We start from the raw sequence: 16,305 nt of genomic DNA, 5'->3' as shown, positions 1-16,305 counted from the left end.
TTCTGTAGAGAACCATCATCAAATTAAAAAAAAATATTTACAAGCAAATTTTTTTATTGTAAAAATCATTGCACTTACCTGACTTATAATTCCCGGAGAATTCCAAAATGATAAGTTCCTTGTTTGAAAACTTTATTCTCAAATAATAGATACATAGTTTATCCCTTCATTACTTTTAGATAACATACTACACAGCAAAATTTTATAATTGATATGAATTCGAATATGTAGCTAAAAACAGAATAGCTGAATTCTAGTTGAACTTATTCTTTCAAAACTAAAAAATACTTACCAAGAAAACGATTAAAATTAATTAAGAATCAGCACAAATGGCACTATTTCAAGTAACTTGGATAATTTTTTATTGTTGTTTTCCGAATTATATGGATACAGAAATATATACTATTCCATAACGAAGAAGAATATGAAGAATATGCTATAACTATTACAATTCTGTATGTTCTGAATTCATATTTATTCACTGGAATGACGAAAGCAATGTTGACTTCACTTTAATTCGTAATGAATTGAAGACAGAAGAAATGCATTTTACCTTAATACACACATCTGTAACAGTATCCGAAATTGGAAGTCATCAATTGCAAGTTTGTTGATAATGGAAATTTAAAATTATTGAGGAATTTTTCTTCAAATGTTTGGCGTGTTTTGTTCCTGAAAGATTTACTAATATTCTGGAGATTTTTTTCAAGTTCTTGGGCCTTTTCCTTAGGGAAATTTTGTTTCTTATTTGCTGCTAAAAAATGGCGTCTGATTCAGTCAATGATTTTGATGGAACTAAATGAAAACGTGATAAATTAATGTCTGATATTTACAGGCTCCCGCTAGACGGCGTACTCGAGCGTTGCGATCGCGAATTAAAAAAACTACATATTGGGAGGAGATGATAGTCGTTTGGTTAAAATCTTAACTAAGTATTACGAAAATTTATTGTAATTTATGAAAATTATTATTGCAACTTACCAAAATGTGTGTTTTTTATGATATGTACAAGTAGCAATTACAAAATTTATTTATTCATTAAAAATAGTATGTAAATAAGCATTATTCAATAACCTATATAATCTCGTTTACTGATAGGAATTTGACACGATTTTTTTCGAACAAACTTTGTTAAAATGTATTAAATATGTTGTTTTTTTTTTTAAAAAATACTAATTATTTTAATATTTTAAATTAAAAAAAAGTGTTAGTTTAGAAACAAAAACCAACCAAATATAATTTATTTATTCTTATAAATCCTTAAAAAATGTTTAAAGAAATCAGTATTACCATATTTCAGTTTAATTGACGCAAAATTGATGTTTAAAAATGATGATGAAAACAACTTATTTGCAAATTTTTGCCTCATTTGGTAAACTACAACGCGAATTATAGTAAAAAACTTAAAATAGAATAAAAATTTCTGTAAAAAAGATTAGCTGCATAAAAAGTAATGTTTGTTAAATATTAATCTCGAAAGTTAAATAATGTTTCGTTAGAATAATTCCAGGTATCCAAGGTGCTTTTTCTATTAAATTTTTTAATGCACCCTCTCCCCGTCTCTCTCTCTCTCTCTTTTTTTTTTTTTTTTTTTAATATATGTAAATGTTATAAAAGGAACTAAGTTCAAGTAAATAAGACTGGCAAAACAACATATTGTAAAATTTCAGAAACAAATTATTACAAAATTTTGTCTTGAATTTTATTAATCACTAAAATATATTTATTTCTGATCGATAAAAAGAAAATAAAAAGCGTTTTTACTAGGGTATCAATATTTACGAGTACAAAGTGTTGCTAAGCGACAATAGACATTTAAAAGAAAACATCGATATTATCTTATTTAATACTATTAGGTATATGTCAAACTTATCAGTAACCTACAAATCTATTTTTAAAATTTCACGGGGGGAAAAAATTGATATCAGTAATTAACACACCAATATCCCCGTTGAGCAATGCAAATGTTATCTGTTGAAAAAAATTAGATTCATGCATATAGATTGACAGAAATATATGCATATATATAGACAGGAATATCCTGTCACTCTTATAAATTATTGTATAGTGCCCAAAAAAATAAGAATTACTCTAAATAACTTAGAATCTAATGATCTGATTTTAACGTAGGGGAGAGTCTGGTAGCCCTGCCCACTTAAGGAGTATTGCTCATATTTCTGTATAATATTGAGTAATAATCAATATTTTTGTATGTTTCTATTGTTTTATCATCTAATTAAATAATGCAAAAAGAATAAACCCAAAAAAAGAATAGTTTAACTTAAAAAAATAGAAATTCAAAAATACATGTTTTTCAGCTCTTTTCAAAATGTGTCGGGTAGCCCCGCCCAGTTACAAAAATTATGTTTTTTGACTGTTTTTTTCAGGTGTAAATGAAAATGACCAATGCATTGACAATAGATAAACCTCGTTTATCATTTTTATCACAAAATTATTTTATTTATTACATATTTATATACATATATATATACATATTTATATATATATATATATATTACATATTTATATACATATATATAAGTTAAATGTTGTTAAAAATTTGTTGTTAAAAATGCATATAACATTCAAATTTGAAGCAATAAAATAATAATCTTTGCAAACGTGCATTTATCGACGAAATAAAATTGGGCGGTGATACCCGACATTCATGTGAGCGGGGCTACCCGAAATCCAATTTTTTTGTAAATTTGTAATTACTCGAACAATTTTTCACATATAAACTTCGTTCTTTGTGCAAATTAAACTTAAGGCTACATACTTTAATGCTGTATGTATAGAAAAGATTATTTTTTAGTATTAAAATGAAGTTTAATCGAAACATTCAACCAATTTTTCTTAATTTCATGACTACTGTATTCAACATATTTTCAAAACTATTGTTTACCATGTTAACAGCTGCATAAATACTTGAAACTTCGAAAATAATCTTTTTTTAATGTAACAATTAATGTCCGATTTCACTGACTTGAAAAATATTCTATACATATGAAATTGACAGTGGGTGGGGGTACCCGCTGGGCAGGGCTACCCGACTCTCCCCAACTTGGATTCAAACGTTATTTTTCCCTGGGGTGGTATCAGACATGCTAATTAAATAGTGCAGACGTAATATTTTTAATTACGAAATCAGACACAAAAACATACTCTCTCTGCATAGACATATCTTTTTTTGACGGATTATGATTCCTGATCCAAAAAATATAATAGTTAGCAACCTGTAAAATATGGTGGTCAGGAGAGCGGTCGGAAGTCTAGACCCTTTAATGTAAATTTTACTTTTTGCATATTGCACCATATCTTGAGCACTTTTCAAGTAAATTGAAAAAATTCTCTACACAATTATAAAATTAGTTTGTCTAAAGACAATTTCAAGCAAAAAATTATTTTTAATAATTATTTTAATTTAGTCGAAAACAATTTTGAATTGTTAGGTATGCAAATTTTTATGTTATTTTTAGGAATGTAATTTCATAAGGCAAAATGAGAGAAAACGGGATTTTATAGATCGGAGAATATTTAACCGATTGTGCTTGAAACTTGTATTTTGCAATTTAAAATTACATTCTAAAAAATTATGGTAATATTTGCAAATGTTACTATTCAAATTTTTTCAGGTATTGTCAAATAAAATACTAAAGCATTCTAAGTAATAATAATTATTACTATTATTATTTTTGGGGAAATTATCTTTTGATAAACTATTTTATAATCGTGGGGAAAAATTTATTAGCCTAATTAGATCTCGAATTATGGGCGAAATACACAAAAAGTAAACATCTGCTCCGATTTATTAGCACAATTCCCTCTAACCATTAAGATTTTATTTTATGACCGTCGTTGGACAGTCGACCGAATATTCAGTTTACGACAACCGATGTTCAACTCCGTATTCTTGTAATTTTGAATTCAATCCAGAAGACAAGGGAACTCCTTGATCAAGTATTGGGAGAAATTTGCCTTCGTAGAGGACTTTTTGATGGAACTAACCCACATTTACCTTACGTAGGGAGGAAAACCACGAAAACCTCCAATGGTTTTAGATTGACAGCAATGGGTCTTTAACCCATTATCCGTCAACAACCGAGAATATTCTAGCTGAAGACATTAAGATTGAATCTTAGTACTTGAAAATCCTATTATTAGACCAAGAGCTATTCAGAGGGTGCGTTTTTTTTTTATTTTGCGCACTGTACAGTGCACCAAAGAAAAAAAAAACAGACCATTCTGAATAACATTTGATCTAATAATCAGATCTTCACGTTCTAGGGCTCAAATTTAATGGTCCGAGCGAGTGACTACAAATATGCTAATTTACGAGTGCAGACATCATTTTAAGTTACAAAATGAGACACGAGAATGTACTTACTCTGAATAAACATCTTTTTATTCGACGGAAATATGGTCCTCATAGTTTAAACAGGAGAGCGATCCAAAGTTTTCAACCCCATGCTGTTAACTTGGGTATTTGCCATATGTCACGAACTGTTAAGGCGAATTGAAAATTTTTTGCACGCAATCATAAAATTCGATTATCCAAAGATAATTCCGTGCAAAAAATAAATTTTAATAAATATTTATTAATTTTCATTGTTTTATTTATTAATGGTCGAAAAAAATTTTAAATTGTAATAGCATGTATTGGTTTGTGGTATTCAGAGAAAGTACGTTTTTGTGTCTCATTTCGTAACTTAAAATATCCTCTGCACTAATTAATTAGCATATTTGAAGTCACCTTCTCAAACCATTTAGATTAATTTCTAGAACGTGAAAATTCAATCATTAGAACAAAAGTTATTCAGGGTGGTCAGTTTATATTTTTACTCTCTGTACATGTTAGTCTAAGTAAAACATCATATCTGAAACCAAGTATATCCCGTAATTCTGAATATTTATTCGAATAGTGAGTTGGTACTTTTAACGGAAAACATTCAATGTCATTTGTATGGTAAAGGATTGGTTGAAGTAGTATATTGGAAATTTGTTGCATTGTTAAAAACGATTACCAGATTTCAATCCCGTGGAGCATATGTGGCATTCTGATATATGTCAATGTTTGAAGCACTCATTTTGAGCTATGTCCATTTTTCAAACGAAAATATATCAGTATTCTTTGGCAAGAAGTTTTGCAATAACAATTTTTTTTAAATCTGCATGTATTTTATAATCATATATCTACGCTCATATATGCTAAATTTATTTTCTCCCTTTCACGCACATTTTGAGTTTAAAACACGTAAAATGTAAGCAAATTTTTCAAAACTGATGTAAGAGCCCCCTTTAAATCCTATTGACTTATACAAATAATAATAATGAACCATTTTTATTGAAAGCGTTTTTATTCCAACTCAAAGAACAATGTGATAATGCTTACACAGCCACTATTTAATATCTGTAATAATAAAAAAAGTAAGGATTATTTTGCAAAGATAAATGTCTTCCTTCTCAACCAGAGAGAAAAAAATAAACAAACATAGACTAATATTGTCTGCAATTAAAAAGGAAGAGAAAATATTTCATTGCATTTATATTTTCTCTGCGATTCAGAAGAACAACGAAGCAACGATGACGGATACATTGCCGGCAATTAAAAAGACGGGAAAGACTAAATTTGCAATATTGACATTCTCTCACTAATCCATAGGAACTATGTATTCAATATATGGATTGCATGTATATTGCTGGTATACAAGAACATTAAAAAAGGAAGGATGAATTTGCAGTATTGACAATCTAAAATACTGCAATATCTGCAATGAAGGGGACGAAGGACAATGAAACTTACGACCGCCTTATGGTACTCATATATATTGCTGATAAAAAAAGGTACAAAATTTGAATAATGATAATCCATCGAAATCACATACTGCGGCTACTTTGATATTCAAGTGTTCAAAAATAGCGTTTGACTGAATGCTTTGTTTACTGAAGGTTTAACTCAAAAGAACAAAGTTCATTTATACGTTCAACTTAAGGCTACACGGTACTCTTTTGTAAAAAAATTTTTTAAGGCCTGTAATATTAAAAGTAATAATAGATTTTCATTTGTATTATATTATTAAACTGATTTTCAAAAAGAAAAGGGAAATCGACAAACCACAATTTAAAAAATTTAAATTTTTTTAAAAAATTCAAGATTTTTTTAAATTTTTATAACTTTTTTAATTTTCAAAATTTTTCAGTTATTTTAAATAATATAAATATCTTAGATTATTAGGAACAAAAGTTAGTATGTATTTGATGCTCTGATACTTAGTTGAATCTTAATTATTTTTATCGTTACTAAACACGTGGAAAACCCGAAAATTCTAAAAACTCCAACTTCAAATTTTTATTAAAAAAAATTTATACATCTCACACTGAAATCCATACTAACTTTTGGTCTGTATATACATAGAAGTTTCTACAAAAAATGTCAAGGCTTTATCTTTAAAGGGAAAAAAGCCTTAGGGAATCGAAAACAGTGGCATCAACAAAAAAGAAAGTCTGAGAAAATGACATTTAAAGTAAAGAGAACCATAAAACCAAAACTAAAAATGCTTGTACAGTCCTACTTTCTTAATATATTATAAACAAACTTATTGCTGGTCCAAAAACACTAATTTACTTGAATATTAATAGTATTATATTTTTTCACATTTAAAATTTATATGTAACCTGTATCGGCTAAAATACACGTAACATTGGTTTAGACAAACAAAGCAATAGGATTAAAGAAATAGCTAGCATAATTACATAAATATTCAGTCAATCAAGTATAACAAATATTCTGTTACGAATGTATTTATAAATTAAAAAATATTAGTCTTAAAAAAGACTTTTTATAAATAAAAATTTAGTAAAAACACAACTTTAGAACGCATCCATCAAACACCGAACATAAATAAACAACAATGCTTCTAGAAGTGAAAGTGAAATTTGATAACTTTTGGAGAAAGTGAAAATTAATAATCATCGAAATAAAATAAGTCTTTTTTTTGAAAAAAAAAGTTTTAAAATTAGATTTAAAAGAAAACGAAACTAACCACGCCCCCTCGCTTGTCAAATTGTGAGTCTGACACAACTCGGAAAAATCCTAATATCTCTAAAACTAATTAGATCTCAGATGCAAAATTTTTCAACTTGCTTCCCAACCACATTAGCCACCCAAAAATGCAAAAATATTTTTTTGCATATTTTTGCGAATTTTAGGGTACTGTGTAGCCTTAAGCCCACAAAGATTGTACACCTACCGTTACAGATTCTTGTTACCTCATCTACAATTCCCCAATCACTTTGTTTGTATTACTTTTTTGCAGTCATTTTTATCAGGTGTTTTCAACAACTCCTTACAACAATCTTTTTTATTAACTCATCTACAGTCGATTTAATCACACATTATCTTGGCAAAACATACAGCTCACGTGACCTAGTTTTGTGCACGTTTTAAATTCTATTAGTATATGAACTGGACAGTTGAATGTTTTAAGAACAAAATTTTTTTTTAATTGGCAATTGTCGAAAGAGAATAATTTAATTGTAAATTTAAACAAATATATATTAAACAGGGCTTCTGTGTCTTAGTAAAGATACTTGTTTGTTGCCACGAAATTGGGTACTTGCAACTCGAAAAGAAGTTGTGAAGTGATTATGCTAAACCATGTGATTTAAATTAGATTTAATTGGATACCTGTAAGTGATGTCACGTGGGTGTGTCTTACCTGATTTGTCTGCTTTGACGATGACGTCGCTTGCAGGCATCCAATTGTATTACGTTTTACTATTTTCGGGCTATTTTTTTTTTATTATTCATTTTAAATATTGTGTACAATATGACAGAAACGTGACAAAAATTCTATATTAGAGAATATAGAAATAATTTCAAAATTTGTTAAAATAATAAAAAAAATGTATTTCAAAGCAAAATTTCTAATAAAAATATCATTACTTCCTAATATTTTAGTGTTCACAAATTAAACATAGTACACAAATAAAACATCATAGATGATGTGTTTGATACTTTAACAGTTCTGAAAAAAAAATTGCCCTTCGTTTCGTATGAGAATACGTTTAATTTTCGTGTAATAAAAATATTTGTTGTTCCTTAAATAAACAAATTTTAAACTTTTTAAGAAAATATTGGATTTTCCTTTCTAATGCAATATCTTTATTTAAACCAAATAGAATATCTGATAAATTTTTTTTGTTCTTTGTTTCGTATATGGTATGCTTTTTTTCACATTTAAGGTAAACATCTGTTGTCATTTAGCTATAAAATGTTAAATTTAAGACACAAATTGATTTTTCCAACCAAATGATCCTTTTCAATGTCTTGTCCTTGCTTTTACTAAATAGTTTTATCATTAAAAACTGCAGGTTTTAATGTGAGAATTATCGTTATTGTATATTTAGTTATAATAACTCATTATTATTATAGGTTTTGATAGCTTTCAGTATACATTAAAATAGTTTTTCCTGTTAATTCCCTTCAAACTAATAATGATTAATTTTAAACTTCAAAACTTTTTAAGAGCAGAAATATTAATTTTTTTTGAATTGTGATCAAATTCCTTGATTAGGATTTTTTTTACAAAATAATTGGGAAAAGACTTTATTGGAAACTACTTAATGCTTTTCAGCACATTGTTTTATACATTATAACACTGATTTTCACAAAATTCCTTGTCGAGTCTTGCTTGCAACTGGTGCATGATCCCCTGTTCCACCATAATTACTCTTTTAATTAAAATTACCTCGATATTTATTGATACACATATCACCAAATCTGGTGAAACCACTATAATACTAATTGTGATAAAATATGAACTGTAATCATTCTGAATGAAGTGATTCAAAGGTATTCTCTTCAAGAATACTTAAAGTCTCTCTCGCTTTTATCCTTCATAATTCCTTGGGAAATATACTTCCCACAAACTAAATTAATTTTTAAATTTTGATGGAAACTATTTTTCCACTTATGATTTGTACAACCATTTGCTGATAACTTCAGAAAATATAATGAAAATAATATCAATAAAAGACTTTGCTTAAATAAATGTAGGCTAACAGTAAGAGTTAAAAAGCTAGAGTGTGATAAATAATAGAGGCCAACATTGTGGGTAGCTATTTACCCTTATGCGTTCATTCATTTGATCATTTTTTTATTGAATTTAATTGTAATTATATACCTAGAACAAGTAACGAATCAAGTTACATTAAAGAAAGTTCTTTTCATAAAAACACATTTATTTGGCAACCACCACATAAACTAAAGAAATTAAAACTACAATACACGTAACGGATTAGTAATAACCTTGCAAAATAAATGGAAAACCCGTAACGGATTAGTAATAACCTTGCAAAATAAATGGAAAAACCGTAACGGATTAGTAATAACCTTGCAAGATAAATGGAAAACCCGTAACGGATTAGTAATAACCTTGCAAAATAAATGGAAAACCCGTAACGGATTAGTATGAACCTTAAATTCAAAAACTATTCTCATCAAGAATGAACAACTCTTTGATGTTCCACAAATTACCTTGCACTTTTATTTTTGATTTATCTTGTTATTTGTTTTTGTTTTTTCTTCCTCATTCATGCCTTAGTTAGCAAAATATTTTTTAGATATTTTTATATTTTTAGAATAGTTAAATTTTAAAAATAAATAAAATTTTAAAAAATTCCTCCCATCTTCCCATCAAAACAAAGGACTTTAAAATCAAATTAATTTTTAGTAATAGATGAATTTCTTATTATAACTCAATCCTAAGGATATTTAGCATAACATTACAGAAAAAAATGGCTCCATAAAAGGTTAAAGAACTGTATACTTTCTAACCACACTAATTTTAAAGTAAGTTATCTCTCTATTTTAAAAAAAATCGTAGGAGCCAAAGCTGTTTTGGGTGTCCAACTTAACGTTATATGTTGTTTTGCTGTTTAAAAGCTGTAAGACTTAGAAACTTGAAATTACTAATGACAGGAATTACAATGGAATAATAACAAATAATTTTTCTATGATTTGTTCGAGAATTACTAACTGTTAAACTTGTTGGGAAAAAAACCCATATACAGGACCCAGGAATGCAACTAAATGGTTGAATTTTGGCATGCTAAAAGAGTCACATTTGTTTATGAACTTTACACTGAGTTTTTTTTTTTTTTTTTTTTTTTCAAAATTTCAATTTGTTCGAAAGTTACTGCAATTTTAAGTGCTTTTTTGCGAATTTTTTTTAAACTTTTTTTGCTTTACGTTTACATTTTGCTTTGTTGCTCAAAATCTATGAAACTTAGAAATTTGTAATTATGCAGAGTAGAAAAAATGTGCAAGGAGTTCGATGGCTTAAAAAAATTACGATTCGATTGTTAGTTCGAGAATTAATAACAGTTGAACTTGTAATAAAAAGTAAACCATTTTTGTCCGCTGAAATGCAACTGCAGAGTTGAAATTTGATGTACTGATAGGATAAATTTTTATTCCAATTTCAACAAGAATTTTTTTTTTTTTTTAAATCATTGCAAATTTAAGAGCTTTTTGGGATTTTTTTTCAGCTTTTTTGCGTTAAATATTGTAGACAATTTGTCATTTTATTTTTTTTTCACAGAAGTTCTTTATTTTATAAACTCGTTCTCTAGTAGATGCCAATCAAAAATAGCAAAAGCGAGAGAGAGATTATATGTTGCTAGATATAAATATTGACATTCATAGTGAAGTTTTTGAAGAAAAAAAAATCAAATAAAACTTAAATAGCGATAAAAGTCGTTCTCTATTTGAATTTTTATGTCTCTTAAACGAGTTAAATCACTTATTTTTTTATTTATTATTGAATCTGGCAATCTGTAATAACATGCAAATTTTTTTGCAGCAATCGAACACCATGTCGATTCGAAATAGACAGAGATGCCATGACACAGGTGCTGCTGGACGAAACTTCTCCTCCATTAAAAGATTCTGATTCATTTCCAGAAAAAGTATGTACGATATAGAATTTAAAATATTTTAGAAACACTCTGACAAGTACGTAAAATAAAACAATAAATAATTCAATTTCCAGGTCCATTCAGCCTTTAGAAAAAATGTCAAAGTATCATGTGATTGTGTTGATCGATTTATCAAATCTGCATTACCAATAGCTAGGTGGCTTCCAGATTACAGTATTAAAAATGACCTCTTTTTAGATATTTTAACTGGCGTAACTTTATTAATCATGCATGTTCCACAAGGTAATCATCATTATTATTATTCATTGAAATGGTATAGTTAAGGTGAAATTGTTAAATTTTATTCTATGTTTATAGGCATGGCTTATGCTCAGTTGTCAGCTGTATCACCAGTTTATGGTTTGTACACCTCATTTTATCCGGTTTTAGTCTATGTTTTATTAGGAACATCCAGACATGTATCAATGGGTAAGTTAATCTTTACTCTAAAATGTTTAAAAAAATAAGTAAAAATAAGAACTTAATTAAACTGATAGGAGCCAGCAGACATTTTTTTAAGTTTGTGCTTTCTCTATAGCAGTTACATATGAATTTTGTAAAAATAACTTACAGCTCTCGACTTTAAGTAAGTAATTATAAAAATACTTCTTGAAGCTATATGATAAATGCATCGAAATATTTTACCACGTTTATATTAACTTGCCTTCGTGTATGTCTGTTCGGGTGGAATTTTGTAATCGATTTTAAACCAACTTCCCGCCTAGCTACAGACTTCAAATTTGGCACGTAGTTCAGAATTGGATGACAATGCATGAAAATGAAGAGAAAAAAGACATACAAAGTAAAATAAAATTAAAGAAAAATTATTATTTTCGCGATTGTCTTTTGTTGTCGATTCGATTATTTCAAATTAGTGTCACATGTCAGTTGAAAAGTTTTGTGTACAGTGAGTGAAAAAATTGAGATTTTGGAAGTGAGTACAAAGAAAGTATCAAAATAAAAAATATATATTCTTGAAAACCACGTTTCTGTAGTGGAGAATAATAATTAAAAAATAAAAATTTGAAAAACGAAAAACGTGGGGCGCATGAAATACATATACACATTTTTTTACTCATACACATGCACAGCCACATACACATCCACTTATACATCCACATACACATGCATATACACAAACATATTCCACATACACATTCAGATACAATTACAATTACAGATATACATATACATATTCTCATGAGCACACATACACTAATATAACATTGCTGTTATGTATTTCATGCTCCCCACGTTTTTCGTTTTTCAAATTTTTATTTTTTAATTATTATTCTCCACTACAAAAACGTGGTTTTTAAAAATATTATTTTTTATTTTGTTATTTTTTTACAAAATTTGTTCCAAATATGCTAATTTAACCTATATATGTGCTAAGTTAGCATGAATTATTTTCACACTACTTCACCATAAAATTTATTACGCATTTTATATACTTTAAATTACAGCTCTCATCTTGAGTGTACTTAAATATTTTTTAGCTAACATTTCTTTTTTCAGGTTATAATTTACAGTGATATTAAATTGTCCTCATCTAAATCTGTTTTCGTCTAGTTTTATATAAATTATTGTTTTCAAAATTGGTGGTGATTAACTTTTTATAATTCTTTAATTTGATGCAGAACCCGCATCCATACTTGTCTCCTTTTAATAACAAAATAAGGAATAAATAAGCTGACCAACTTTGATATTCTCAATGAAATGGAAATAAGACAACTTGACCAGAAAGAGAAACAGAAACTACTTGAATATTAACTGCAGTATGCAATTTTATACATGTGCAGCTTTTCTCTTATCCTTTACTTACTTACAAATGCTGATTTATATAGTTTATGTACTACTTCAAGTTTTTCATGAGTTACTTCATGGCATTTTTTACTGCAGTTAATTTTTGTGTTGTTGATTATCCCTTGTAAAAACAAAAGTTTATGTAATACTGTAATATAACTGTGGCAAATGCAACCAAGATAACTTTGTTCTAAGAAGTTATTGATTTTTTAGGTTGTCAGATAATTTATAAACTTTTCTTGTGCATATCGTACGTTAACGAGAACACACGACTAGTAGCACTAAAATTTACAGCAGAATGCAAATTTATGCAAAATGGACATAGTTTTGAGTTTTCTGTTGGCTGGCTTAGCTGTTGCATTGACTGTGCGGTCAGCTGTGTAACAATCGAAGCCTCGTCGTTCTGGACTTTCACAAAAAAGAAACTGTTGCTTTAAATAATAACGTTATTAATGCCCGAGTGTCATAACAGCATAGAAAATGTCTTTAAACATTTGTGGGATTTATTCGTAGCAATTTTTAATGACCTTTATAAAATATTTTAACGAAATTTTATTTCCTGCACAGAATAAGGAAATATTTCTGAAAACAGAACGTTTTAAATAAGATTTAAACATTGTGAAGTTAGAAGATAGCAAATTTGTCACGTTGCAATAAAAAAAAATATGTTTGCGTCAAATGAAATAATTGTTATTGTGATGATTAGTTGCACTGCTGAAGAAAAGTTTAATTTTAACTATGAAGACATATCTTGAATTTTTTCTTTTTATATTACAATAAATAATATTTTTCCAAACAAATTTGTAGGAGTAACAATAGTCAAGTTTTAATTCTATTTTTTATCATATTAAATTACAAAAAAAAATGGATACTTTAAAATCTAAACATTTACAATGATGTAATCTTAACAGGTACATTTGCCATTTCAAGCCTTCTTGCTGGTACGGAAGTAGAGTATATTCATCAACAAGAAATGTTACAATATAAGTTACAAATGGATTCATGGAATTCCATCGCCAATGCAACCAATTCTACTATAATGCCAGGCCTAAATCCTCCCATAGTTCATGACAAAATCCATATTGCAATGATTCTTACATTCTGTGTTGGTATACTTCAGGTAAAGAATTTTTCAGGCTCACTTAAAAAATTTATCTTTGTCAGCTATACTAACATGAAAGATTTAGAAATTTTACTACCGAAGAAATTATTTCACTAGCATTTTTTTAAATTTTATATCTTGATACTGTACTATAAATATCTCAGATCAACCTTTCGCGTAACTTTTTCAGGCACTCACTAATGATAAGAATGATGAACACATCACTGTTATCAGCATATTAAAATTCACTTAATGTTCAAGTTAACTGATAATTTCAATGGTAACTTTCCTACTCTACTGACAATATTCAATAATGAAGTAGTAAGCAAACAGTTGAATAAAAATTTATATTAAATGTGAATAATCAGACCTGTTTTGCGAAGCTTCAATGCTAAGTAAAGATCATTGAACTTTTGCAGTCATCACGTTTTTGCTAATTTTTAACCTTGGATCTTGATGTGTATGAAGAAAATAATTATATATTTTCGTTTCCATTTACTGGGAAAAGCAATTAAAAATGTGTAGATTATAGTTTCTAGCATTGAACTGTGAAAACGAAAACAATATATATATATTAATTCAGTTTTTCATTATGCTATTAAAATGAACTCAGAAAAAAATAAGTGTCTTTTTCAAAGTAGTAACTAAAAAATTAAATAAAATTTTGAAAATGACCATATGCAAAGTAGTCTTAACAATTTACAAAAGCAGCAACAACAACAGTAATTATAAAAGAAAAAGCTCCAGGCCGAAATTGGAAAAGCTTGGGAAGACCTTCTTTCAATGACGGTTTGATAATGGTTAAATATTTTGTCATTGTTAAAGTGTGAAATGCGTTATTTAATAGAATAACTAGGTATTTCATTAAATATCTAGACCAGTTAGTTAAAGTATATAAAATTATTGAATTCTACAATTTAACTAGGTATTCTATAAAATAATGTGTGCGTTTCATTTCTTTGCTTTTAGACGTAGAATTTAGACTGTGTATTTAGTTTAGTTTATATTGCTTTTCCTTAGTATTTATCAATTAATTATTCGCAATAAGGATAAAATGTATTTTTCGAGAGATTTTTGTTATTTATGATCAATAAATTTATAAAATAGCTTTGAAATGTTTCATTTTTCACTTTAACAGTCTATCATTAGTTATTTCATATAGAATAACTAGATAAAGCAACAAATTTTTCATCTATTCTATACTTATTCTATTCTATTCTATATTTATAAAATACCTATTTATTCTATGAAATAACCGAATTATACACTTAAACGGTAACATATGCTTACATGCATTGCCATAAAAATTAGCGAGTTGTCAGAATGAAACAAAACTTAACATACATAAGCACAATGTTAATACAAGCAATAAGTGATTAAAAAACCAAAGCGAAATGATCATTAATTGCAGTAAAAATACAAATGATGCTTTAGCACCCTTTTTTTTAATTTTGGCGCGAATGCATGCGAATTCTATAAGGTCGGGCACTGAAGTTTACAAGTCTCTTACGATGTCTTGATGCATTTAGTTCCACAATTGCTATAAAAACACAGTTAAATCGACTAAGCTCGGAGGCTGTTCAAATGGTCGTTCCAAGTCGTCCCAGATGTGCTCGTTCGGAGACAAATCTGGGGATTGAACAGGCAAGAAAGGATAGTAGCAAAGACATTCCTGTGACACCCTTACTGTGTGTGGAAAAGCAATGAATTGTTGAATAGGGGCTCCTAGGAGCCCTATCAGGAGTGGCTACATATGTGGCTGAAGGATGTCATGAACGTACCACTGGGCTGCCATGGCATGGTGGATCAATATTAGGGGTGATTGTGTGTCGTATGCGATGACACCTTACGCCATCATACGAGCTATAGATGCGGTGTGCTGCAAGGGTGTCACAGAAATTCTTCCGCCACATTAGTATCCTTCTCTGGCCTGTTCGATCCTCAGATTTCTCATTGAATGACCATACCTGGAACCAGATGGGAGGGCAAGTTGTACATCCTCCGAGTTTAGTCAATTTAGTATTGTTCTTGTAGCACTAGTGGAACTAGATGCCGCAGCAGATTAAAATTTGTATCGCTCAATGCCCGACCATATCACATCCTGCTTTCGCGCTAGAGAGCACCCGAGAGATTGCTAAAACCTCCATTCATTTTTTTTCCTGCAATAAATTATCATTTTGATTTAATTTTTTTTTAATCTCTTACTTATATTAACGTTGCCCTTAAATTATTTTTCTCCTTCTCGTGTCATTTATCTTTATCATTTTCCATATTTTAGCTTATTTTATGAGTTCTATATACTTGCAGCTTATGAGCAGTGAATAAAACTTATTAATTTTTTTCGTTTTTCTCTCTTTTATTTTTATCCTTTTTGCCTTTGTGATATATATATATATATATACACAGAGAGAGAGAGA

At 28.5% G+C, this 16,305-nt stretch overlaps 1 protein-coding gene across 1 annotated transcript in view; it reads left to right on the top strand.

Annotated features, from left to right (window-relative positions):
* Prestin (solute carrier family 26 member prestin) overlaps positions 1 to 16,305 on the top strand; it is a 62,070-nt gene that overhangs the window by 22,528 nt on the left and 23,237 nt on the right. The window contains exons 2-5 of the mRNA XM_087165254.1: positions 10,866 to 10,971; positions 11,055 to 11,223; positions 11,299 to 11,409; positions 13,698 to 13,906. Coding sequence (XP_087021380.1) covers positions 10,866 to 10,971; positions 11,055 to 11,223; positions 11,299 to 11,409; positions 13,698 to 13,906 — 595 coding nt within the window. The remainder of the gene's footprint in view (positions 1 to 10,865; positions 10,972 to 11,054; positions 11,224 to 11,298; positions 11,410 to 13,697; positions 13,907 to 16,305) is intronic.

This window comes from Parasteatoda tepidariorum, chromosome 1 (assembly GCF_982258835.1).
Source record: "Parasteatoda tepidariorum strain Cologne lab strain chromosome 1, Ptep-v5.0, whole genome shotgun sequence".
In the NCBI taxonomy this organism is placed as follows: domain Eukaryota; kingdom Metazoa; phylum Arthropoda; class Arachnida; order Araneae; family Theridiidae; genus Parasteatoda; species Parasteatoda tepidariorum.
Note: the sequence above shows the minus strand (reverse complement) of the source record. Positions and strands in the feature narration are given on the sequence as shown.